Source organism: Gavia stellata, chromosome 2, assembly GCF_030936135.1.
Source record: "Gavia stellata isolate bGavSte3 chromosome 2, bGavSte3.hap2, whole genome shotgun sequence".
In the NCBI taxonomy this organism is placed as follows: domain Eukaryota; kingdom Metazoa; phylum Chordata; class Aves; order Gaviiformes; family Gaviidae; genus Gavia; species Gavia stellata.
The window spans coordinates 48,736,892-48,761,922 of NC_082595.1; the positions used below are offsets into that span (position 1 = coordinate 48,736,892).

Genomic DNA, 25,031 nt, shown 5'->3' on the forward strand with positions numbered 1-25,031 from the left:
AGGGAGTATATGAAGAGTGAGTGGAGGCCGAGTCACCTGGAGGCACAACACAAGCGATTTGTGAGAACTAGCACTGTTCATTCTTCTGTGGCAGCATTTTGTTTGCCTGCAGGATAGGACAGTGAAGACCTATTTTTCATGTAATCCATCCTTCAGCTTTCGTACTTGTAGTCTGTAAAAGGAGACACATTTTTGCATGCAGAATATGGTACACTGTACTGCTTAGAATTTTTATTGTAAGTTCATGAGAAAATGTAAACCGACAGTGGCTGAAATAGCATATTTAAAGCACAAACTGAAATGTTTGCCTAGACCAATGAATTTCTGTTTATTTGTGGTTTGTTCTGACTGATGCTTCTCCAAGTAGGGTCAGTCTCTGAGAATAATATAAAAAATAAATTTATGCAATTCTTGGACAAAACCAAAATTTACCACACAGTAAATAATGATTTGTCAGTACTACAGAGTAAACCTTGCTATTGTAAAATATCTGTTCTGCAAGTTCAGTATTCAGAACTTAGTCTATTTAGAAACTACTTATACATGCTTTTTGTTTTGTTTTGGGTTTTTTAGGCTTTTTTTGTGTGTATGTAGTTCACCTCCACACAATACTTTCTATTCTGTTAAGTGGCTTATCTATAGTATAAGGAGGAACATAGGACTAGAAGGAATTTTCTGAACTACTGAGTCCTGTTCACCTCTGTTGCAGACACTCTTGCCATATAATGTTTCACGTAAAGTGACCAAGCTCCATCTGAATACTAGCGTAGGTTTCACAGATGACAGTTTGTGCTGGAAAGTGGTTTGAGAGTGCCACTGCACCTCTAGAACACCTAGGGTGCTGGTGAAGTAGAAAAGTGTTACTTTAAGTCTTCTAGCTTTCAGTCTGAATTTGTTTGTTGCCATTTCATACTTACTTGTTCTTTTGCTAACATGGTGTTTATGTTAACTGGTTCATTTCTCTCTCTGATGTTTACCTTACAGTATTTTTAAGGAGAATCCTAGTATCTCTTAGTGGTTGTTTGGGTTTGGTTTTTCGTTGTGTGGTTTTTCTTTTTTTTTTTTAGGCAAAACAAGCAGGCTTGGTGTACTGGCCACACATGGTGTCTCATTGCCATGATTTCTTTTGTTCCAGTTTGAGTTAATATTAAGCATGTGCACTCATATTCCAAAAATGGTATTTCGTGGTGCGTTCATGTATCTTTTATCTACTGGGATATTTTGCTTGATACTTTCAGCAATGGCCTTTTTCATAGCTGTGTCACTTGACTGCCCAGTCATTCTGTGACTGGGAGAAAGATTTGGATGTATTAATCTGTACCTGTTTGGTGTTCAGTAGGCAGGTATTTTGGCCTTCCAGAGTTATAACCTTTGCTTTGTAGCGTTTTCTGTTATTATAATTCTTTTACTAAGTTTTTAAAGTTTCTTTATAGTATACCTTTTTTCTTTTTTTTCCTCCCTCCTTCCTGATTTGCAGAGTGTATTTTTCTATTTTCTGCAGATTAGTGTTTTCCTATTTTTGCTGCCCTAGTGTTAATCAATAGCATTAGACAAGGTCAGTTTTAAATGCACTCCCTAGTACTTTTGCTCTGGTCAGAATCCTTACTGTGGTGAGCTTATTCAGTAGCCTGGGATCTGATTGATACTCAGTGCAGGCATCCTTGCCCTGTGAGCCATAATACCCCTCAAAAGAATGCAGTGGGCAATTTGGTAGTTACCCCTTCAGCTGAACAATTATATTCTGTTGTTGCAAGTTTGTCAGAGTCCTTAGAATCCATCAGAAACCTTACAGGGAGCAAAGGGACTAGAAAAATTTGGAGGCACCAGCTTCCTTTTCAGTTGAATATAACCAGTGTAATATTTGTCTTTGAGAAGAGATTTCATGAAGGAAATTGATGTATTATCTGCCAGCGCACTGCAAAGAGGAAGACTCTTGGTTTAAACCTTACAGGGCTGAAAACAGGCATTTTTAGGGGCTGGTTAATGAGCAAAGACCACCTGCAAGGGCAGGTTAGACAGCTGGGTTTGGAAACTTCTTCAACTTCTTCAACTAACCTATTTCAATCTACCTACCATAGGTCTGTCAGAACTTTACCAGGTCGCGCTTCAGATTTCTGTTCATTTTGGCTCATAAATTAATGGTTCTATTTACTTTCCAAAATTCAGCCAGTGCTCTAAGAATAAGAATTGTGGGTTATGAAGTGTATGAACTTCCTTTCATGCACAAAGAAACTGAACTTCTGTTTCAAAACCAAACTGGAACTCAGTGGAGCCTGCAGCCGGCAATTTTGTAGCAAATAGGCAAATGACAGTCAATACCAGGATAAATAATGTGGTCTTTTCTTTTTCCGTGGCTTTTAGCAGCATATCTTAACATTTATGCCTTTAATAATGCCAAGTTTAACATAAACAACTGCCTATAAAAATCAGATAGCGTTGTATTTTTTAGAATGCGCATTACCTTTGCCTTGCAGTTCCCTAATTTTAGCAGCCCTTTCCGCATGGGGTTAGAGGAATGCAGCAGTGCTGTTTGCAAGTTTGAAAAAGAACAGCCTGTCTCTGTTTCGCATTGGCTTCTGAATCCATTTTGAGTTTTGTTTTGGATGATTGGTGGGTTTTTTTTGCCTAACCAAAGAACAGATGCTGAATTTGGATAGCACGCCTGATATATTTACTCCAGTGTATTCAAAACTTGGCAAGATCGTGAGGGACATAACTTTTATATTATTTCATTGGCTGAGAATTTTGTGTGGTAAATAGAAGAGATATGAATCCGTGAGAGATTAGTTGCACATAGATGGCAGGTAAAACCCACAATACTTATGCCTCTTGTTATACTTCTTGAGCATTTCTGCCTGTCAGGACGTATATTTTAACTTATTTACATTTTCAATTATTCCCAATAGTGGGAATTGGACAAGTACCACTAATTAAGCTCTGAAGAGAGTTTTCAAGCATGGAAAATTGGAAAGTGGCAGAGTTTGTAGATGGAGGGAGGAATAAAAGACAGTGCAGATACACCCTCCTTATTAGCAGAGGGATTGAGTTGATCTTTATTCGTGCAAGAGAACCAGGCAACTCGAATAGTAGTTTCACAAACACTTCATACTAGCATCAGTTAGTACCCCTACTTCAAGATGCAGTCCCACCTTTTCTTAATACTGGGCTATTCTCCTGTCCCTGTACCCCACTGGAGGAACCCTTCCCCCCATTTAACATTGCAGAGATACTGGAGTTACTGCTTTGTACTTTACAATTATAATAGTGTGAAGCTTGTGCTTCAAGAAAGATGTTTGCCTGTATTTTTGGTACGTTATGATAGGCATTTTATATTAGCATCACAACCTTTAATATGATTTGAGCAGGAAGGAAAGAATTACAGAGGAGGAGAAAATTGATGTAGGAAGCCTTATAGAAAGCTGTTATAGCTGGGAGAACAATTTCCTGTATCATTTCCTGCACATTGTGCAACTATTTTGGCAATGTATCTGTTCCGACTTCATGAATAATGAAATATTACAGAAATGTTTTATAAGCCACACATTTTCATGTCGTCTTTTGGAATTTTTTGATTTTGTTTGTGTTTGACACTATGCCTGCTATAAATTACCTCTCAGCAAGAAATGTCTCCATGCCTTTTAATTGCTCAGGTCACTAAAATGCCAAATGAAATTCAGCTCTAGAAAGCAGAGGTTCTTCAAATGTGTTGCTCATTGTGGTGGTATCCCAAGGTTGCCAGGACTTTGAGGTGGTGTAGTTCCACCTTTTCCTGAAAGGAGAATGTTTTCATTAGAAGATACAAAAGGCTTCTGTTTCCTACAGTAAAGTTTTATTAGAACATTAACATAGAGCAATATGACTGTCTACGGAGAGAACTCAGTTCTGCTGAATGTGACAGGCATAAATTTCAAAGATCTGAAAATAAATAAGTGTGTCCTGACCCTTTGTGTTTTCATAGGGTGGCTTCTTCCTTCCAGCCTTGTTTATTACTCCAGCAGCCCTTAGGGGTTTTGGTACATTCTTACTGCTCTCTTCTGGATTCCTAGGGAAATAGTCTCCTTTCTGTTTCTTTGGATGCTTGGCCTTCAGATTTGCTCCTTCCCTGGGCAATTCTTCCTACTTTCCAAGAATTTCCCGCTTTGCTCTCCAGCGTCAGACTTCCTGCTTGTAGCGTGCTCCACCTGGTCTTCCCACACATTTGGACATGGGGCATGCGGAGAAGGCTCTTGTTATTCTCAGAGGTGGAATTTTCTTCTCCCACTTTCCAGAGGGTTGCATGTGACCCCAAGTTCAGCACTCAGACCAGGCTATACTGGCAGCCCTTTTGATCTGCTGTTTTGCATATTTTCTAAAATAGTATATTGTGTTTGCAGAATAAACAGTGAAGAAACAACACAAAACTTCTATCTAGAACTTCTGTCCCTTTGGTTTTGGGTGGAAAAAAAATGCCCTTAAGAACAACTGTTCAAAGATAATAGGCTATTATAATTCAAGTATTTCTCTTTCCATCTCTTGAGTTCCAGGCTAGAAGACATGCCTACTGGCACTTCATTTGTAAGAAGGAATGTTTTATTTATTTATTTTCTTCTGCATGTTACAGAAAGGTATCCACGAGTGGAACTTCAGTGCTGCTTCTATCAGGGGAGTAAGGTAAGTTTTTTCCCTTTCATGTTTTGAAATGAAAAGAGTAATTGAATGAATATTATATTAAGCTGCTGCTCCAGACCTTGGTGGAGTAGCAGACACAGAATTGGAGCAGAGTATTGCAGGTACTTTCACAGGTGCCTTGCTCTAAGTGAAGCCCCAGGAGTCTTACTCCGGATTCAGAAATGACTGCTCGCAGGGTTCATTATGTAAAAATTAGCAAACACAGCCTGTTAAATAAAAAACCCTAACATTTTCTAAAAGTTGGTAGTCACTTTATGCTAATTAAGATTGAATTAAAATAACTGCCAATGTTTCATGTCATCTTACCTGAGTTCTGTTATAGCTAGGAGCTGCCTGGCACACAGAGTATGTAAGCCAAGAAGTAACATGTGGATGTGGAGCAGGAGGATATGAGGAACTGACAAGATCAGGGTGTCTTGCAGTATCCTAATTGCTTACCTGTTGTTGGGTTTTGGTGTGAGTGTGTACGTTTGGGGTTTTTTTTGTTTGTTTGTTTCTGTGTCTGTTTATTGGTATGACAGCAAAACTGTTTCAGAGAAGGCCCGTAGGAGAGGAGTCTGTCAATGCAGAATGGCAGTGTGGTGGTTAGACCACAAAGTAAAATACTGACGATTGTTTGAGAGAACAGAAAAGGGAGTCAATAGAAGGGGGGGGGGGAAAGGAAAAAAACCCCAAACAGACAAACAAACAAACAAAAAAACCCAGAAAAAACAACCCCAAACCTCCCAAAGATTCATGTGGACTAGGTTAACAGGGATTAATAAATCATAGGATCAGGAATGACACATGCAAGACTGGCTTGACGGGATTAGAAGAGAACGATGTTATATGTTCAAGGCCACCTTTCTTCAGCACGCTTCCCTCTTTGGGACAGGGCTTGTGAGATAATCACAAAGGAGGAAACTTTTCCATCTATTTACTTGATTTGAGCAAAATGTTTTCTGTCTTCTAGGGAGACTTCTTTAGGGAGAATTCTTTACTGGAGGGTGGGTTTAGTCCAGGCTGTGTGCCATATTGTCAGTAGAGAACAGCCAAATCTGAGCTAGTGGGTCTGCTCTGCTAGCCCAGGTTGAACATAGTGTGCATCTTGTTTGGAAGGGTCCAGCCTTGCAATTTGTATCTTCTGATAGTAAGAAAGTAGTGTTCTACCACTGCTGTGACTTCTTTGGATCAATTATTCATCTTAGTCTCTTTGTTTCTAGGATTTATCTATACTTCAGCATCCTGCAACTTTCCACTTTGGTGTTTGCTTTTAGTGTAATTTAAAAAAAAAAGTCCAGAAATCTTACAGTTTTTTTAAATAGTCATTTCTCTGTTCTAATAATAACTGTTCCATACACACAAAGCTGTTGCTATGTCTGCAGTATGTTTTTGCACAGATGGATGATTCTTTTTCCTTCCAAAAAGTAATTTAAAAAACCAAACTATCAATAGGTGCACAGAAATTCAATCCTGTGGGATTCAGCTTATTTTTAGGCAAAAATTGCAGTGATATGCTTAGTTCAGTCTGGTTTGGGTTTTGGTTACAGTATGTTTTTGTGTGCTTCTAAAAAGAAAAAAAAGTATTTATTTGTCGGCGGGTTTTTTTTTTCCTTACCCTCCCCCTTATTAAACCATGTTGTCAGTACTGTTTCTGGTGTACCCTCCTGCATTTGTTGTTTAAACTGTCAATTGTAGTTTAATTTGTCAATTAGATTTCCAATCTGTTCATCTGGACAGATGTCCAAAACAACTTGGAAGACTTTACAGTGAGCCAAGAGTCACTGTGAATTCTTAGAAAACTGTCTGGCTGCCTCCATGAGGAGCTGCAGGGGGAAATCCTTATCTTATGCAAAAATAAAACTGAATAAGCCTTTTCTTTTTCCTTTTTTTTTTTTCCTTCCAAATATATACAAGGTTGTGATCACTTAGTTTTTCAGTGTTTTTCAGGTTTTTTTATGAAAGTAGGTATTCTTTGGAGTGGGACAGCTTTCAGAACCAGGCCTGCTTCTAATCTATTTTTGTATCCGGACTATTTCTGGCTCCTTTGAAGCTCCTAGACTTAAAGCAGTCTAGGAAGTGGGTGTTCCCAGCTTTATGAGGTTTCTCAGCCTTTCTAGACTAGTAAGAGCCAGCTTTAGAGGTGCAGCCTTAACGTACAAGGCAGGTCTTTGTACATCTTGGAGGCTTTTTCAGCAAAGGCTTCCATAAATACTTACTGCGTTACATAAGGAGACAGCAGGTCTGAAGAGACATCTAGCATTGAAATGGCTAATGTTTTTGGTAATACTTCAAGGATGTTACTGAGGGGTCATTTCTTCTGTGTGCTATGTATCAGCCGGTGTAATCAATGTTTTATTTCATGAGTAGTAGAGTTCAGCTTTCAAGAATTGCAAAGGGACTTGGAAAGTATATAGAGCTCTCTGAGCAGCACAGTGCTAAATCACACTCTGTATGCAGGGAGTCACAGTAATTGGGTTTAGCTTAACAAACTCATTGATTAGCAGTTTGTGTGCCAATGTAAATAACTCTGCTTTTGTCATATGCCTTATTGACCTCTTAAACACAGATGTTTACTATTGAATCAGGCCAAAAAGTACTGTTAACCTTAAAGGCTTCGTCAGAGCTTTTGAAACATGGCTGCTACCCCAAGGTGCTTTGCATCTTAGGTTATCCAGAAAAGTCTCCAGTGTTCTGCAGAGCTGACATCATATCATATGAGCAAGAAGATACCATCTTTATTTTTCCAATTTAAAAATAAAAAATAAAGTAGTGGACTGAAGTTACTAGACTACAAATTGGCTTTTTTCAGTGTTCGGGACAAGCCCTGGATTATGAAGTAACTGCTACTTGTGTTGTTTCCGTGGGAGAGTGCCTCAGAGGTCATGCTGATGAATGTCTTGTTAGAAACAGTGATTCAGATCTGCATCTCGTTTTCTTCATAGCTTAAGACTTGACAACGAGGATGTTCGTCTTCCATCCCAAGTTCTTGGAACTTGGAATCTCGTCAGACTAGTTAGTTATGACAGGGAGAGGTGTCTATACTGCTACACTTCTAAAAAAGAGACAAAAGTTCCACGGAGCTGCTTCTCTGTGGTTGCTGCCAATGCTCAAGTGTTTGTTATCTGCTGCTTCTTCTGGAAGTATTAGTAAGCAGTAGTTGCAGCATTTGCAGTAATTTCTCATTGACTAAGGGGAGTTCTGGATGCACGTGAGCTGGGCACAAGGCCACACTGCATCGTGCTTCCCTGTTTGTCTTTGGAGTTTTGCAAATTCAGCCCCAATTCTGCTGTTGTAGAAGTCAGTGGGTACTAAGTGTGCTTGGGAACTGCCAGAATGTGGCATTTCCTGAGCAAATTATCCCGTCTCTTTTTATAACTTGGTATTTTTTAGTCTTTCTTTTTTGCACTTTAACAACTTTTTTAGGGAGGAAAGCAACGTATAAGCAATGTAAATGCTCACTTAAAGGCCTTAAATATTTATGAATTTGCCGGCCCTCTGTGAACATGCCACATTCTTACCCTTTTATTCCCTGCTGTGTTAGTCAGTGGCTTCTGTGCACGTCAGGTTTAAACTGACAGTTTATTCAGTAAAATGTTTAAAATCACATGGAACTTGAATGAGTAATTCTGTTAATATCAGTTATTCTATATCTGGAGAGTTTACTTATATGCTTGAAAAACTTGAATTAAAAGTTAGTTTATAAACTGGGGACAGTGACTGTCTTCCCAGGTGTGTACATTACTTAGCATTTACGAATTTTTCCTAACGTAAAATGAGTCACCATACCCAAAGACAAATATTCTTACAATGCAGCTCGTTCTTCTCATAAGTAGCTTCATGAAAGGCAGGCCCCCCAGCTTGTCTAAAGAGCCATTTGTTTATCAAAAGTTACAGGGCTTTATAATAGAGGAATCATAACAGGAAGCAAGGATCAGACAAACTTAGACACCTATTAAAGGTTGAAAATTACAAGCATTTCCTGATATTTTAAGAAAAACTGTTATGTTAATCAAATCATCAATCCTTTGGCACAACATAGAATATCATTCTACTTTATTGTGCTGTAAATTAAGTAAAAACATGATGGCTATCTTGATCCAGCTAAAATAGATTGATTTCACTAGGACTGTGGATTTTGTCCAGTATCTTAAGAATGTTAATAAGAAGACTTAACTTGTCTTGGTTTCTCAAATACTGCATTATATTCCCTTGTAACACCTCTAGTCCTTTTTTTTCCCCTTCTTTAATATAGTAACAATAAATTATACTGCATCAGCTTGACACCTGGCACTCAACATGTGACAAAGTTGCAGAAACAGCTATTTAAAATAATGTTTAATATTTTCTATGAGGAGCACAGTAATGACGGGCATATAAAACAGTTCTGGTAGATGAATATCTCTGCAAGAGCTGCAGCCTACTTGAGGTAGAAAACTGTACCAGAGTTTGCACCTCTTCTGCTCTTCTGTTGAGACATCTATGCATCCATAAGAAAATGGCATTCTTCATTATGGCATTATTCATTACTTGATTATCTTTGTTCTCCTCTTACAGTAGATAAAAGCAAAATTGAAGAAAGGTATGGGTGGGCAAGGGTGTTAAAGTCATTCACCTCACTTTTTTTGATGCTGACTTAATTCTAAAATATTTTTCCAACATATTATCAATGTACCTATTCATAAGGAGCTGATCAGAAGTTTTTGTGTTCAGGATTGAGCTGTGGCTGATTTCTAAAGCAGGAAGAACTCATGATTTGAGTTCGAAGTCCAGCTTTCTAATGTGATCGTGAAAGGATGTTTCATCCTGGCTGCAGGAGTGGAAATCAAGGGCTTTACCTAAATGGACTGTAGACAAAAATGACTCAGGTCAATGGAAATAATCGTATTAACTTCTTTGCTCCTACTCTTTCTTAGGCAATGTGTGGACAAGGGGGGCAAGCTGAATGATAGCGAACAGCAGAATGTGAACTTTGGAGGATACAAGAGTGTAATTTTACAATAAGGAAAAACTATGGCTTCTTAGGTTTAATCTGCTGCTTTCCCATATTAAATGGGTTAATCTGTATGGTTTGACATAGCTGGTAGAAGTCCAAATGCATCTTTCAATAACATTTTCTGCTTGGCTGTTCTTTCAGCATTTCGAAGTTTGAAGAACGATGCTGTTTCCTATACGTGCTGCACAACTCTGATGACTTTCAAATCTATTTCTGCACAGAACTTCATTGCAGGAGGTGTGTCACTTATTTCAGAAAAAACATGGCTTGTGATGGGGTAGATGGTGTCTACATGCACAGCAGGGACTGACTCTTTCAGAACTATGGTGAAAGTTGATCTGAGCATCCTTAGTGATCCTGGAGATGTATACGGTTTGAAGGGTCAAAGTGCAAGCTCAGACAAACATTAGAAACAAATATGATTACAAATTTAATTGTTTCTTTTCCACACTTTGTGGGATTATTTTTGTAATACTTACCATGTTAAGGCTTACTGGAAGTTTTTGATGCCCCCAATCCAACAAAGCATCCTAAATTTAAAATGGACTTTCTGAAGTTAACAACTTTCTGGGTTAACAATAAGGTCTGGTCAAGATTTCTCTTTTACTGTAACTAGAATTTTATTTACAATTACTAAGAAGCACACCTGATTTCCTTTACATTAGCATCATGTTTACGTAAGTAAGATTGTACCAGTATCCCTACAGGGAACTTGGCAAGCGTTTGTTGCACAAAATTAGGGGTGTCTCAGTTTCTCTAAGCTGTGTTTCTGCTCCATAAGCTTGAGGGCTGTAGTCTTGAATTGATCCAGAAGGCATTCCCAGAGGAACTCTCACGTCTTCTTGTGCTAAAAAAGGCTGCAACTTTATCAAAAATCACCGCAGTACTCCATATTAATGGCTGTGGCCAACTCCCAGCCCAAACCCTAGCTTGCTCTCTGATCCATTCTAGTTCATATAGGTTCTTTTACCATGTTCATTCCCCTTTGTATCTGAGTGCGTCTTAGAAGACGAGAAGCAATACCTTAGCATGACATAGTATTTGTACTTGCATTCTTTCAAAGGGGTAGAAGTCATATGTAATAGTATATTTTTTTGATGGGAAGTTGTAAAATAGAGCCCCTTTTCATTCAAGCAAAAACTTGAAGCTAGCCTTCCTGCACTACAAAAACTCCTCCAAACGTAGGCAAGACTTCTAGGTACTTCTCGTGATGCTTCAGTGCTTTTGTTGGGCATAAAGAAATGGTGGTATAGGATGATAATTTCACCTGATAGATAGATTTTTAAATATGAATTCCATTAATAATTTCAGGCATCATGGATGTCTTGCATGTATAAAAGGATTACATAAAATAAGTAGGAAAACTGCAGATTTTGACTGTTAATTCTCCATGTAATAAAAGTATTTTTTACTTTTTGCCAAGCAACAAATTTTTACACTGAGTTTGTACTTACTATATTTAAGTCCTCTTTTGGTTCATTCATTACTTTAGGAAGAAGTATTCTCTTTGTCCCCGTACTGTCTCAAGTGTGTATTTGCTTTTCTTTTTTTTTCCTTTTAACAGGTTTTTTGACATGGTGAACAGTATCACTGAGGAAATAGGGAAGACTACAGAGGAAGGGGAATGTGATGGAGACTCTCTAGAGGTATTTTTACACCCCCCCCCCCCCCCCAACATACTAAGAATTTTGGGCTTCTAGTGTAGCATTTCACTGAAGGCAGTAAATTTTTCATCCCTTCTCTGGAAGAAGTTAGACAAGTTATTGTTTACAAAATTTTACCCTCTACTGTTTATAAAATAATGATGCTTTTTAATGGTCCTCATGTAGTTTTTATAACCAGCATAGCTAAATCTCTTGTATTTCAGTTAGCATACTCGTTTGAGAAGGTAGTCACCTCTGGAATTCTCCAGTTGTGCTTATTACAGAGTGACTGTTGTAACAATTACTTCAGAGTGTAATCATAGTCAAGCAGCTTTAGCATATATTTAAATTTTAAAGACTGCTTGTTGTCTTTTTCATGCATCACTGGAATTGTGTGCACTTACATTATTGGCAGGTCATCTGCACAGCAAGTAAGGATATAGTTGTAATAGGGGAAGGCTTGTCCTTGCTAGTTACCTTCTGTAGGCAAGCACAGCAATGAACAGTGAACTCAGATGATGATGGTCCAGCTGGAAGTCTGTTTATACCCTTAGCCCACTAACTCACACTGAAGCTTAGGATGCCCTACTTCTGCTACCACCGCTGTTAGCTAAGTGATACCTTGCTTGGGTACGCCATTACACACTGTATTCTCACCTTGGGTTTCTATCTGAACATACACATATTTGAAAAGTGAGTACAGGGCCATTGGGTGCAATGCAGTACTTAGGGTGTTTAGGCTTTCTTTTAGGTGGCAGGGAACAGGATAGAATATCTAAGCCCATGTCCTATCACATGAAAAGCTGTCGTCCCGAAGCTCTAGAGATATCCAGAACTAACAGAGAGAGTCAGTGCTGTGTAATGAATACAGACAGTCCTCTGTCCCAGTTTTGATGTTGGCATTTTATAATACATCTGAAATCGAAGATGGGACAAAGAGAAACCACTAGAGTGACTTGTGGGATAAAAAAATACCCTATAATGAGAACCTTAGGGTGCCTAATTTGTTTATTTTAGCAAAAGGAAAAGCAGTAGGTGATTTCATTACAGCGGGTAGGTATTTTTACAGGGAAAATTACGAAGTGCTAATGGTATCTTTAATTTGTTGAAGAAAAATGTAATGAAATAGTGACACCAAAGAAATTTTTTTAAGAGGTATGACTTCACCATGAGAATAACTAATTGCTGAAACAAAGTACTAAAAGAAGTAGTGGATTCTCTCTTTTATTGAAAAGATAGCAGTCTCTGTTTGGAGGAAAATAAAAAATACTTCATGTAGTCATAAGCTACTGGGTTTATCATGGGAGTGAGTGTGTGAAACTATATGGCTGTGTTACACAAGAGGACAGATCAGATGATCTATCTAATGACTGTTTCTGGACTGACCTTAAACTCTTTGAAATTCAAATTCAGCTGAAACCAGGCTTAATACACTGCAATCCTGACTAACCTCCATCGGCATGCTCTGCTGGCTGACCTGGCACTGGCAAAATTGAGGTTGTGCTGGTTTTGGAAGATGTGGTCAGGACAGGAGAGCATCTGGAACGAATTAAGTGTATCCTGCCTTGCTTTCTGTGTCTGTGTGGGAGCCGAAGTTCCCAGCTTGGTGCAGGGTGCCCTCTGTCGCCTTCTCTCGTTTTTACAGCACCTGCCAGCAGAATTGCAGATGCTGTTGAGTAAGACATGCAAGTGTAACTACACAGAACAGGTAAAGACTACCTTGGCTTTATGCACTTGTCCGAAATGGCTACCTTAGAAGCTAGTGCTTCCCGTACAGTCAGTGAAGAAATACAGACATGTCTGCATAGTATCCAAATTGTCATCTTGAAGTGTTTTTCTTTCCCTCTCCATGGTCTGCAGAAAGCAACTAGCATCTCAGTTATGAGCACAAGGTCAGATGGAATCAATCTTATCTCTCTGTTTCATTTCATGTTGTTGTTTGCTTTGCAGTATGATTATGAATATGATGAAAATGGTGAGCGAGTCATTCTGGGGAAAGGAACTTACGGCATTGTATATGCAGGACGAGATTTGAGCAATCAAGTCAGAATTGCTATTAAAGAAATCCCAGAGAGAGATAGCAGGTATAGTAACTGTGGCTGATTCCAAATTTTGTGCGTTACGTAATTTCATCAGTAATGTGATCAACCAGTTTGCTGATCAAAGGTTTGCCTCTTCTCCAAAGCTGCTAAGAAATTACCTGTCTGTGGTATATAATGGTGTTCCCTACCTTTGTAACTAGACGTTTCCAAGTTGTGGAAGTCCAGGTTGGACTTGATGATCTTACAGGTCTTTTCCAACCGTTGTGATTCTGTGATTCTGTGATTCTGTGATTCTGTGATTCTGTGATTCTGTGATTCTGTGATTCTGTGATTCTGTGATTCTGTGATTCTGTGATTCTGTGATTCTGTGATTCTGTGATTCTGTGATTCTGTGATTCTGTGATTCTGTGATTCTGTGATTCTGTGATTCTGTGATTCTGTGATTCTGTGATTCTGTGATTCTGTGATTCTGTGATTCTGTGATTCTGTGATTCTGTGATTCTGTGATTCTGTGATTCTGTGATTCTGTGATTCTGTGATTCTGTGATTCTGATCACAACTGAGAATTTACATGTTTACTGGGTTTGGTACCAGTAGTTTATAATACTTTTTCCTTCCAAAAGGAATATTGCCGAAGTGCAGAATGTCACTCAAACACCTAGCCCTATCTACTTAGGCATGTTCAGGCATGTCCTTATAAAAGAACTACTGAAATTCATGATTCGCAGAGTCCTTCAAAATGCTGAGCCATAATTGTTGATACAGACATTTTCCCTTCCTGTTTGTGCATCATTTATTATGAAGCCCCTTAACATTAGAATGAATCATGTGGAGTGATCTTTTTGGCCACTGTTTTTTTAATGCAGAGTCTCTATATATGTGTTGCCCTCTCTCATTTATAAAGGTTGCCATGTAAAGACCAGACACTTGATGTCCTTTGTACTTGCATATCTGGAGGCTGGCAGTGTATGCTGTTTTGAATACATAGCTTTCCACAAGTATTGTGATAAAAGTGATAGCAAGTCTAAAGATAAGATTTTTCAAATGAAACTGACTATTAAACTGTCAAGTTATTCTTAAATTCTATATTAGCCTTTGGTTTTTGTAGTCAAGTGTTGTACAAGCTGCTTCTTAACATGTGACTTGATTGCCTGGATCTTTAAAGTGCCTCTCAGACAGACTATAAAATATTATCAAAGACTGTAACTCAGGCTTATGTTCAGAAGAGCTATGATAGGTAGGAAATAAAGTCATTGCCATGGTTGGTAACAAAGATAAATCCCTCCTTTCCCAATGGTTAAAGAAATATTTTTTTTATGAAGGAAGCTCTTCTGATAGACAGAACGCTGCTTGGTAGCAGGAAGAATTGTATACTAAATGAATGGAGGTAAAATATCAAGTGTACCAACTGGTGAATTTTTGTTCATCATTTCAGTTGGGAGTGGAATCCATATTTCCAAGTTTCTTGTCCTCTTTTCCCCATTTGGCTTTTTTGGTTTACTATTATGATCTAACGGATAGCTTGTCCTTCAGCAGGATTTCCCATATTTTGGCATACTGCATTTCCTCCGTAGGAGGAAATGACTGTATCCTTGTTTGTGCAGTGTTTAATCTACAACTGATATCAGGAAGGAAGCTGGTTTTACCCATCCCTACATAGCAGAAATCTTAGAGTGCTAGTATTCGGAACAGTAGATATAAGAGGCCATTCTAACCCACCACAGTGGCTGTTACTCTTCTCACTTTTATCTAGAATGTATGTCCCTGGGGATAAAACCACCATTTCTAGAAAAGGAACATTATTCTCTATAACCTATCCAGCATCAAATACTGTTGTTTAAATTGTATTGGAGTCTAGATGTTGACAGGACACTGTGTGATAACTCTTATAAAGTTTTATTTGTGTAGTTCACAGACTGGAAGGTCAGTAATGCCACCTGGTGCCCTAGCTCAGTTTCTTTTTCCTGGGTCTCTCTTGTGGGCCTTCCTTCGGTTACCCTACCCTCACTTAGTTGTTCTTTTATTTAACGTTTAAATAATGAATCCTTCTAAATCTTTTTTAATCCATGTATATATTGCCTGTTCAGTATGGATACGTGCGTGGTCTAATAATTTTTCCATACTCGTGATATTTTAAGGATACTAGAACTTGGATTATGGAAAGGGGAATCCTTCCATCCTCTATATTGCATTGTAAATTTAACTTCAAGATGTGTTATAATTTCTCAGAAAGTATGGCCTCACTACATGAAACAATCTCTTGACTCAAAATAGAGTGGCAAGTTTTGTATGTGCTAAGAAGAAATTTGTTGTTTGTAACAACAATAGTTGATAGAAATATAACCTGAAAAGACCAGTATCTACTTTAAAGGAAAAAAAAAAAATCCAGCTTTTTCTTCTCCAATACACATTTTAAAAGAATTTTCGTTGGCAAAGGTTTCAGGTTCAATGTGCAAAGCATACTGGAAAAGAGATTATTAAGAAGCTGTTAGTCTTTCATCTAGACTTCCAAAAGTATTTACAGGCTTCCAGGACAAATTTCAAGTATTAATCTTTTAATGGCAAAGTAAGAAAAATTATTAATTGATTTCTGATTAGTTATAACCTTATCTTTTAGCACTTCGAAAGAAATCTATAGAAAGAAAAGGATTAATCTCTGAAGTGAATTCTTACCATTTTCAAAGTAAAAAAGACTTTTTGGATTCATAAGAAATAATTAAGTTCCAAGTCAGAGCATGGCCAGAAATGCAGCGACTTCTGTGCAAAAAGCAGTGAGTCTTTGATACTGCTATATGTTAAATGTAAGCTACTGAATAATTTACTTAATTGTCAGGAAATGTTAGACTATGGAGACACGTTCTGAATGAAAAAGAAACATTCCTGCAATGCCATTGCCCTCAAATGCATTTCTAGTACTACAAAATAGCGCCAGTGGCCATATCAACTTTCCAGGTTAAAGTAAAATCATGTTAGGTAGATAATAAGATCTAGCTTTCTAGGATTTAGAATTTTTTCTTTCTTTGTACCATTTAAAGTCTCCTAATGACTAAGATGTAAAATAATAAATGCTTCATCCCACTGGAGAATTTTCTTATGGCTTTATTTTATTTGCTAAATTATTTTAGTTGCTCAAGACTCAATTAAGTGTGCAGTTTAAAAGTGCAGGGGGAAGAATTATAATGGTCTTTCTGTTGCTGCTCTGCCTGAATATCCCATTAATAGAACTCAGGAATATAATCTCTGATTTTGCATTTCTGAATGACTAACAGTGTAGTCAGAATCTTTACAGTCATGTGTGAAGAGGCAAGCCAAAACTCAAATTAGTTTTTAGTAAATAGGCTTGGAGTTGCATAATCACACTTTTCATTATACCAAATACTTTCCTTATTTTCTGCAACAGTTGTTTTCCAGAGGGATTGTCAGATGCCCGCTTTTTTTTTCTTTTCCCTCCACTTGTTTAAGCGTTCAACCTCGACTTGTAGCTTGATGCTGTTGTTAGCGTGAGCTGGTAACTACCTGCCCCAAAAGGGAGTGGAGCTCACAGGCACTTTTTCCCTAACAACTTCAACTGCATTTGTGCTTTGATTGCATTCCTGGCACTGGCACTCCACTGGGTCCAGGGAGAGCTTACTCCTGGACTTGAAGCAGCAGGAAGCTACCCCTCCTCCCAGTAAATAAATAAAATTTTCTGCCAGTTCATTAGGGGACAGGAATGTACCAGAGCTGGTGCAAAGTCTATGCTGAGAGCAACCTGCTGAAGGTGGCAGTAAAACTATTCCTTTTTGTGGCAAGTAGCTGCAAGGTTGAGTTTGCAGTTGTTTAGTACTCCCTCAGTATAAGCATCTGAATATGTCTTCCACTTGCTCAAGACTCTACAGCTCCTTCTCGCATCTGGACTGACAGAAGGAGGTCTGTGTCCTTCATCTATTTTAGCTACCCTGAGAGTCTGACTGCAGATGTTAGTGCTTTAGTGAAAATAGCCACTAGACTCTCAGCATATTGTCTACGTTGTGCCAGACAATACACAGAATCTGGCAGCTGACCTGCTTCCAACTCACCCATGGTCGGCACAAGAGCATTAGGGCTGGCCCAGGGAGCACATCAGCTGCTGAGCTCTGGTGGTTTTCCACACTGGAGAAGCATCCAGACTCCAGAAACCTTCTTGGCAAAAAGACTGCTGAAAAGCTTACATCTCTGAAAAATATTTTACCTTGGGCTAAATTACATTTGATGAAATTGTTTTGATCAGTTCTTCTGAATATCTCCCCATGAAATGATTCCTGTTTTCTTACTCTGATAGCTAGCCACTCCTGCTTTCAGATAAGACTCCTACTTTAATTAATTAAAATTTAAATGGTGATTTGTTTTCATTATTGAGATGATTTTTAATTATACACTAACTTTGTGGTTTACTGGTTCACTTTGGCACTAGTCTGAATCCAGCTGCTTGCCCAACTGTTTATTCTCTTTGAATTAGGCTGGAGAGGAGTTCATTTTCCACAAATTTTGTTTTGCTCTGTCTATCTATGTACATTTATAACATTTTGTGTGTGTACATATACACAATATTATATATATTTTATATATGTTATGTGTATTTATATGTGATTACATAATTTTTTGTTATGTGGTGATCACAACCACTGTTGTTAAATGTATCTAAGACATAGTAATTTTCAGTGTAAATGTGTTTCATGGGGCCTAAAATAGAACTTCAGCTACAACAGTAAACACAAGACTTTCTTCCCAAAGGTCAATATTGAATAAACTGCTTCTTTTCTTTCTAGGTACTCCCAACCTCTGCATGAAGAAATAGCTTTGCATAAGCATCTCAAACATAAGAACATTGTCCAGTATTTAGGTTCTCTTAGTGAGAATGGCTTCATTAAGATATTCATGGAACAGGTGCCAGGTGGTAAGTTGTGGGGGAGACTGGTTTGGTGGTTGGTTGGTTTGTTTTTTAACATTTTAAAAGTATAAAAACTTATAGTACTGCAACAAGATACATTTCATGCAAATGTAATATTCTTTAATATCTCTTTCCTAAATTAATGGAGGAAACTGTATCTTCAAACTGCTTGCGTCCTCACATTCAGTATTTAGATAGGATGTGCTTACAGATACAGCTCAGCTCATTGCTGTGGCAGGCGAGCTCCTTTTAGCTACAGATCAGAGATGATCTGTGGTCATCCTACTAGACAGACTGTAGCTAGTCTCAGATGGCTGAGCTCTCCTCATGTACTCAACACAAGAGAAAGGCAATTGGTGATTGTTGTTTCTGTTTGAGACCAAAGAACTTACAGCAGCCAGATGCAACAAAAATCCCGCTTCTTGAGCCTAGCTTTTCGAGAAACTGTGGAGTTGGTGTATGTACAAAGAGATGCATATGCACATCCACCTTTTTTCAGTCTTTTGCAACATTCCTCTGGGGCAGCTTCTCTCCAGGCATCGGAGAGAGGTGAGCACATTGATGAAATGGGTTCTGATCTGCCTGCTTGAGAAAGCATATGCTTCTCTGCTGCAGCTGAGGCCAGTGGAGATACTGAGACTCTCTTTATAATTACGCAAGCTGGTGACGATGCGAGTAAGCATTTGCCTGGAGAGGCCTTTGGTTATGGAAGAGGTGCCTACGCTTGGTTTGGGATTGATGTTTGTTGTTACTTTTTTTTCCTTTGGGGGAGAAGGCAGAATTTAATTAGATTTTTACTCTCACTTTTTTGCTCTCCAAAATTACAGGCAGCCTTTCTGCTCTTCTACGATCAAAGTGGGGACCATTAAAAAATAATGAGCAGACGATTGGCTTTTACACCAAGCAGATTCTTGAAGGACTAAAATACCTCCATGATAATCAAATAGTGCATCGAGACATAAAGGTAAGAATTTGCAGAATTAAGCCTGGTGGTGTTATGTAACTGCATAACCATTTATTTGTCCTGTAATTTAAAAACTTTTTTTCACAAAAGTTCTTCATTGTCACATACCCTCTCTGCTATTCTGAACTGTGGGTTAGGTAAGTGAACCATCGTTGATTTGGAATTTGCACCAACAAAATATGGGAGGGTGGGTACTTTAGAAGGATTGATACATAGCCACTTAAGATGTGATAAAGGTGATATTTTTATTTCCGTTTTCAATGACATGATTGAACTTTCATAAAAGCTTATTAGAAGTGAAGAAGATTGTAGATGGGATATTAGCAGGTTCTTTGCCAAGGAGATTGCAGATGAAAAAGTTCCCTTTAAAAAAAAAAAAGGCCTTTTTCCCTCTTAGTATTCTTTAACTGAATTCCTGTAGTATTCCGGTAGTAGGGGAAGTTCACTTTGAGATGAAGTTTCTGATAATGGGATTACTTAAGGCAGGAACACTATTGATTACTCTTTCATCTCCCCTTTTAAGAGCCTTAGGAAGTAATTATTTCTAAAGAGTGCATTGTAGAAACAGGCTATGCAAGAAGTCTTAGATGAAGAGTCAGCAGAGAAAAATAATTGCTCTGAATGTTCTGTTCCTCAGGGTGATAACGTGCTTATCAACACGTACAGTGGAGTGTTAAAGATTTCAGACTTTGGAACTTCAAAGAGACTTGCAGGAATCAACCCATGTACTGAAACTTTCACTGGTATGTTCCCAGGGGAGGCTTTCTTTCCTCACTCAAACTGTGCTTGTAGGGTCAGAATCCACAGCTGCTGAACGTTCATTGACTTCAAATCAATATAAAAGGCTGCTGCAAGAATAACTTTTTGTATGCCTAATCTTAAGCTATACACTGTACTTGTATGCACTGTTCAAACAGAATGTTGTATTGGAAGTTCCACTTGAGACATGAAAGTCCTCTACAACAGAAGAGCTGTGTCTTTCCTATGTTGTATTTGAGTCTGTCTCTTCTGTGTGCATGGCTTTTTCATCTTGCTGATTGAAGGCTAACCTTTTTTCTTTTCTTTCATGACTGGCTTGGACATCCTGGCTTCATCTCCAGAATTGCTTAGCTACAGAGCCTGTCATTAACTTGATCCTCATTCTGCTTGATAATTTGATTTGGATGTTAAATCATGCAGTGGCACCGCATTAAATAATTATGCACAATGAGGAGTGACTGTTACTTTAATTCTATCCTCTGCTCTTCAATTTCTGCTCTAAATGGAACAGAACGCAAAATGATGTGTCAGGTTGATTCCTTTACTTCAGAAAAAGTGTTCAGATCACCTGCTGTTCAGATTTCAGGTTTCACTTTCTTTTCCTCTCTGGATGCAATTCAGAGTGATCTTCCTTATTTTATATACAGTAAATGAAAATTATGTCTGATCCAAAGCTCATTGAAGCCTCTTAATAATTGTCATTGAGTCTGAAACGTGGTATAATCAGTTCAGTAGATGATACTGGATGCTTTTAGCACAAGTAATACTTTGAATAGTATTTTGAGTTTTATGTAGAAAGCATATGGAAATTTTTGAATAATAAAGAGTGTTTTTTTTCCTTTAGCTATGTATTTGCATCATTAGTGCACCTAGGTAAAAAAATGAGTATGTTTTAAACAGGTACCCTTCAGTATATGGCACCAGAAATCATAGACAAAGGGCCACGTGGCTATGGGAAGGCTGCAGACATCTGGTCTTTGGGATGCACAATCATTGAGATGGCTACAGGGAAGCCCCCGTTTTATGAACTGGGAGAACCACAAGCAGCTATGTTTAAGGTCAGACATCTTCCTTGTACAACTCAGACCAGTATTTGCAAACACAGGAAATCTTATGACTGTTTCGGAGGAGATAGAATTAGAGATTGCAGGAAAAGAAGATAAAGGAAATGCTTGGTTAGTGAGGATGTTAAGAAGAATGAGCTGATTCAACTGAGTGGGAGTGCTGTGTAGTTTTGAAGAGAGTAATGGAGCAATAGCAGCTATTCAGCAGCCTGGGTTTTTTTTAAAAAAAAAAAAAAAAAAAACCAGAAAAAACCACCCAAGAAAAGAAGCCGTTTTCTGCTTTGCAAGAGCCTCTACTTGCAGTTGTGAGGTTTTTAACGTAATTATTTATACGGTTTGTAATAGCATTTTTTTCCTCTGAATTAATAAACTAGTTACAGAAAGATAATACCAAAACTTGAGAACAATATACCACTTCTACTATCTAAACACTTTTTTGATGCTATGTAGTGTTTGGGAAAAGAACAGTGTAGGCCATTGTTTCTCCCTTTATTTTTCTCAGGTGGGAATGTTTAAAATACACCCAGAGATTCCTGAATCCATGTCTGCAGAAGCCAAAGCTTTCATATTGCGTTGCTTTGAACCAGATCCTGATAAACGAGCTTTTGCTCATGAGCTACTTATAGATGAATTCTTGAAGGTTTCAAGCAAAAAAAGGAAGTCCCCATCAAAGCTCTCAGGTAAGCGTTGCTAAACTCAATCTGGAATGTTTCTCTTGTCAATGATACTGTTTCCTGAAACTGCTGATTTAGGCTTTAAGATGAACACAGTAGATCTCCCTCCCAGGTGAACATTCAGTTGTAATCTTCTGTTCTAGCAGCTTGCTGCAGAAACACTGTTGTAGCAGAATTCTGTTATGTTGTCACAGAGGTGATTTATATAATATTTCTAATAAGGTTTCTAAAAGTCTGTTTATGGTTTTGTGCAGCTTTTGTGGTTTTCGTTAATTTGCAAATGTTTTCATTCAAAGAATGTTTGCATAGAGTACGTTCTGCGTAAGGTTAGAACATGCTATTGAGCCTAAGGGGAGTTTTCTACATGAGCAAAATAATCTTTGTCCCATAGCAAATGTGCATGCGCTGCATTATTTTTATTTCACGTACTCATTTCCTGTAGTGTCCTAAATTACAGAAAGTAACAAAGGAGTTTTGAGTGTATGAATGGCATATTCTATGTGTGTGCATGTATACATATGAAAATATCTTCTGTGTATTTTTAGCATAATACCTAAAAGAATAAAATTACACTTTCAGAATAAATTACACTTTCAGAGATTACAGACAGAAGAGTCCAGATAGTCCATAAAAATGGGAAGAGAGTTATCCTTCAGACTACGTTTATTTTCTCAGTTAATTTCAGCACATGTAACTTTCTTTTTTCTTTGCTTTTCTCCCACAGTTCTTTCAGCTAACACAAATGGTGAGTTTTAACATACTTCTCTATCAAAACATAACTGTGTAGATACTATGGTTATCACTTATTCTGGTATAATTTGTCACAGTAAAATGCTGCAAAGAAAAATGGGCACGATTATGAAAATCAGTGACTTTTCTCTATTAGGAACCTCTAATTCATTGTGCAATTTTAAACTACTATTTGTAATCCTCCAAGACTATGGCTTAATTGTCTAGGCAGGTGGCTAATACAGACTTGAAGAGCTGCGTTGTTGTTATAGGGTCATTTAGTGGAAATCTGAACAGGAAACCAAATGGCTGTTTTATAGTAGCAACAGAGCCAAGGTTTGTGGAGAAAGATAACACAGATTTTTATTAGCTAAATTCTATAATTGAAAAAAGTAGAATGCATTTGAGACCCCTTGTCAGGCCTGGGTGCAGGATACTCATCTCTTTCAGGAAATGAACTGGGGAAAGTGGGGGGGAGGGAATGAACAAACACATAGTTACCTTCATGCTGAGTTGCTATCAAAGTACATTTTGAAATGTGCACGTGTGAAATAGGTATGAATAGTTTCTTGCAGCAGTAATGTGTGCTCCGGATTTAAAAACAAACTCTGGATTTAAAAACAAAAGTTCTGACTTAACATGCATGTTTATTATTAATCAAAGACTATGAACTAATTAAACTTGTACAAAACAGTCTAAAGAAATGTATCTTATATGTGTTATAGTACATATACGTATTGTATATATCAATATATATATTTAAATACACACATACAATTAAGATCTCGAAAGGTGCTTGGATGACTTACCGTGTAGAAACATTTTGCTACTGTTTAAAGTGTGTACTGATGAGATGAGATGCACATTCACTTCAGTGGTGAAGTTCTGTAAGTGAGCTTGCAAAGAGCCCAGCATTTCCATATCTCAGGAAGCTTTTGAATAAAAACATAACTGAAAGATAACTCTATTCCAGAAGAATAAGCTTTAGGAGTTTTTTGTCAATTTTGTTTTAACATTTTGTATTGGTGTGGGGGAAGACTGGAGTCTTTCTGTTTCCTCTGAAAGAATAACCTTTTCACTTCAGAACGGTGATAGCACTATTAAATTCTAATTTCTGAATATTCCTATACAAATAGAGTATCTTCGGAGTATATCCTTACCTGTCCCTGTTCTGGTGGAAGATACAAGTAGTAGCAGTGAATATGGTTCTGTCTCACCTGATACAGAATTAAAAATTGATCCATTCTCTTTCAAAACAAGAGCCAAATCCTGTGGAGAAAAAGATGGGAAGGGAATCCGGTCCCTTTTTTTGAGGTAAAGAGCTGTCTGGCTTTTATGTTACACAGTAGATTAGGAATGTGTGCATTGGGGTGGTTTTTATAAAGTTTCTTTTCACTGAGTGTCTTTTATTCAGCATCCCAGATGAAAATTTTGAGGATCACAGTGCACCTCCTTCACCTGAAGAGAAAGATTCTGGGTTTTTCATGCTGAAGAAGGATAGTGAAAGGAGAGCCACCCTTCACAGGATATTAACTGAGGACCAAGAGAAGGTGGTGAGGAACTTGATGGAAGCTTTGGCTCAGGTAAAGTAATTTCAGAATGCAGCAAAAATCTTATGCAATTTGAAGATTTATCTGCAGTTACCTGGAACTTTTGAAATTACACGTAGTAAAGCAATTAAAATATAAAGTTTGATTAAACTTGAAAGCATACACCATGTAAGCTTTCACAGTTTATCGTTTTATTGGGGCTATTAAAAATAGGCTTTAAAATTGTTTATACTGCATTACATATGCCTTTTGTGTGGTTTGTAAATACGACATGTATACGTGGATATTAGTGCTGGCCAGACAACAGAAAACATGGTTTCATGATATTATATTTTGCCAGTGATTTTCAAATGGGACTCAAATAATCAAATTATCTTTATTTCATCCTGATCAGAATTAATTAACTATAGTTAAAACCTCAATGTTATTGGCAAACAGAGTTTTTGATGTCTGGCCAGCTGTAACATTCATGGCATAAAATGGGCAAATACAATAGAACCAAACACCGTATGTCCTTCTGATACGGAAACCAGTATTGGATATCTTTAGTCTATATAAATAATTACTTCCTTCAGAATAAGTATCTAATACTTCCTGTTGAACAAGTAGTATGGTTTTCTATCTCTGGCTTAATTTTAAGATTTGGAGTTGAAATTTGTATTCAGTTGACATGACTTTAGAGAGTAAATACAGTCCTCTACTTCCTAGTTGCTTATGCTGGTTATTCTCATGAATGCCTTTGAGCTTTTTGCTACTCTGGTAGCTCATGCAAAAACACAAAAGCTTTTAAAAATAGGGATATGAATATTTATAATAGAAGGGTGACAGATTTGTATACCTGCTCTAAGAATAGGTAAGTGTGAAAGTTCTATATCAAAGGAAATTATGTAGGAAAGAACTACTCTCTAAGCCTTCTGTGTAACTTTGACTAATCCCTTCTTTTAAATGGTAATGGGGGAGTTTGCATGTTGTCTCTCAGAGGCACTCTGAAATTAGAGGCACTGCAAAGTACGTGTTTGCTTGCAATTAAGAGTAATTTGTAGTATTCAGTGCA

At 37.7% G+C, this 25,031-nt stretch overlaps 1 protein-coding gene across 1 annotated transcript in view; it reads left to right on the plus strand.

Moving 5' to 3' along the window:
* Positions 1 to 25,031, plus strand: part of MAP3K5 (mitogen-activated protein kinase kinase kinase 5) — a 106,969-nt gene that overhangs the window by 68,575 nt on the left and 13,363 nt on the right. Inside the window, exons 12-23 of the mRNA XM_059835849.1 lie at positions 4,601 to 4,650; positions 9,785 to 9,880; positions 11,208 to 11,289; positions 13,237 to 13,370; positions 18,116 to 18,243; positions 19,065 to 19,201; positions 19,839 to 19,944; positions 20,861 to 21,018; positions 21,527 to 21,704; positions 22,423 to 22,443; positions 23,564 to 23,741; positions 23,842 to 24,010. Of these exons, the coding sequence (XP_059691832.1) occupies positions 4,601 to 4,650; positions 9,785 to 9,880; positions 11,208 to 11,289; positions 13,237 to 13,370; positions 18,116 to 18,243; positions 19,065 to 19,201; positions 19,839 to 19,944; positions 20,861 to 21,018; positions 21,527 to 21,704; positions 22,423 to 22,443; positions 23,564 to 23,741; positions 23,842 to 24,010 (1,437 nt within the window). The remainder of the gene's footprint in view (positions 1 to 4,600; positions 4,651 to 9,784; positions 9,881 to 11,207; positions 11,290 to 13,236; positions 13,371 to 18,115; positions 18,244 to 19,064; positions 19,202 to 19,838; positions 19,945 to 20,860; positions 21,019 to 21,526; positions 21,705 to 22,422; positions 22,444 to 23,563; positions 23,742 to 23,841; positions 24,011 to 25,031) is intronic.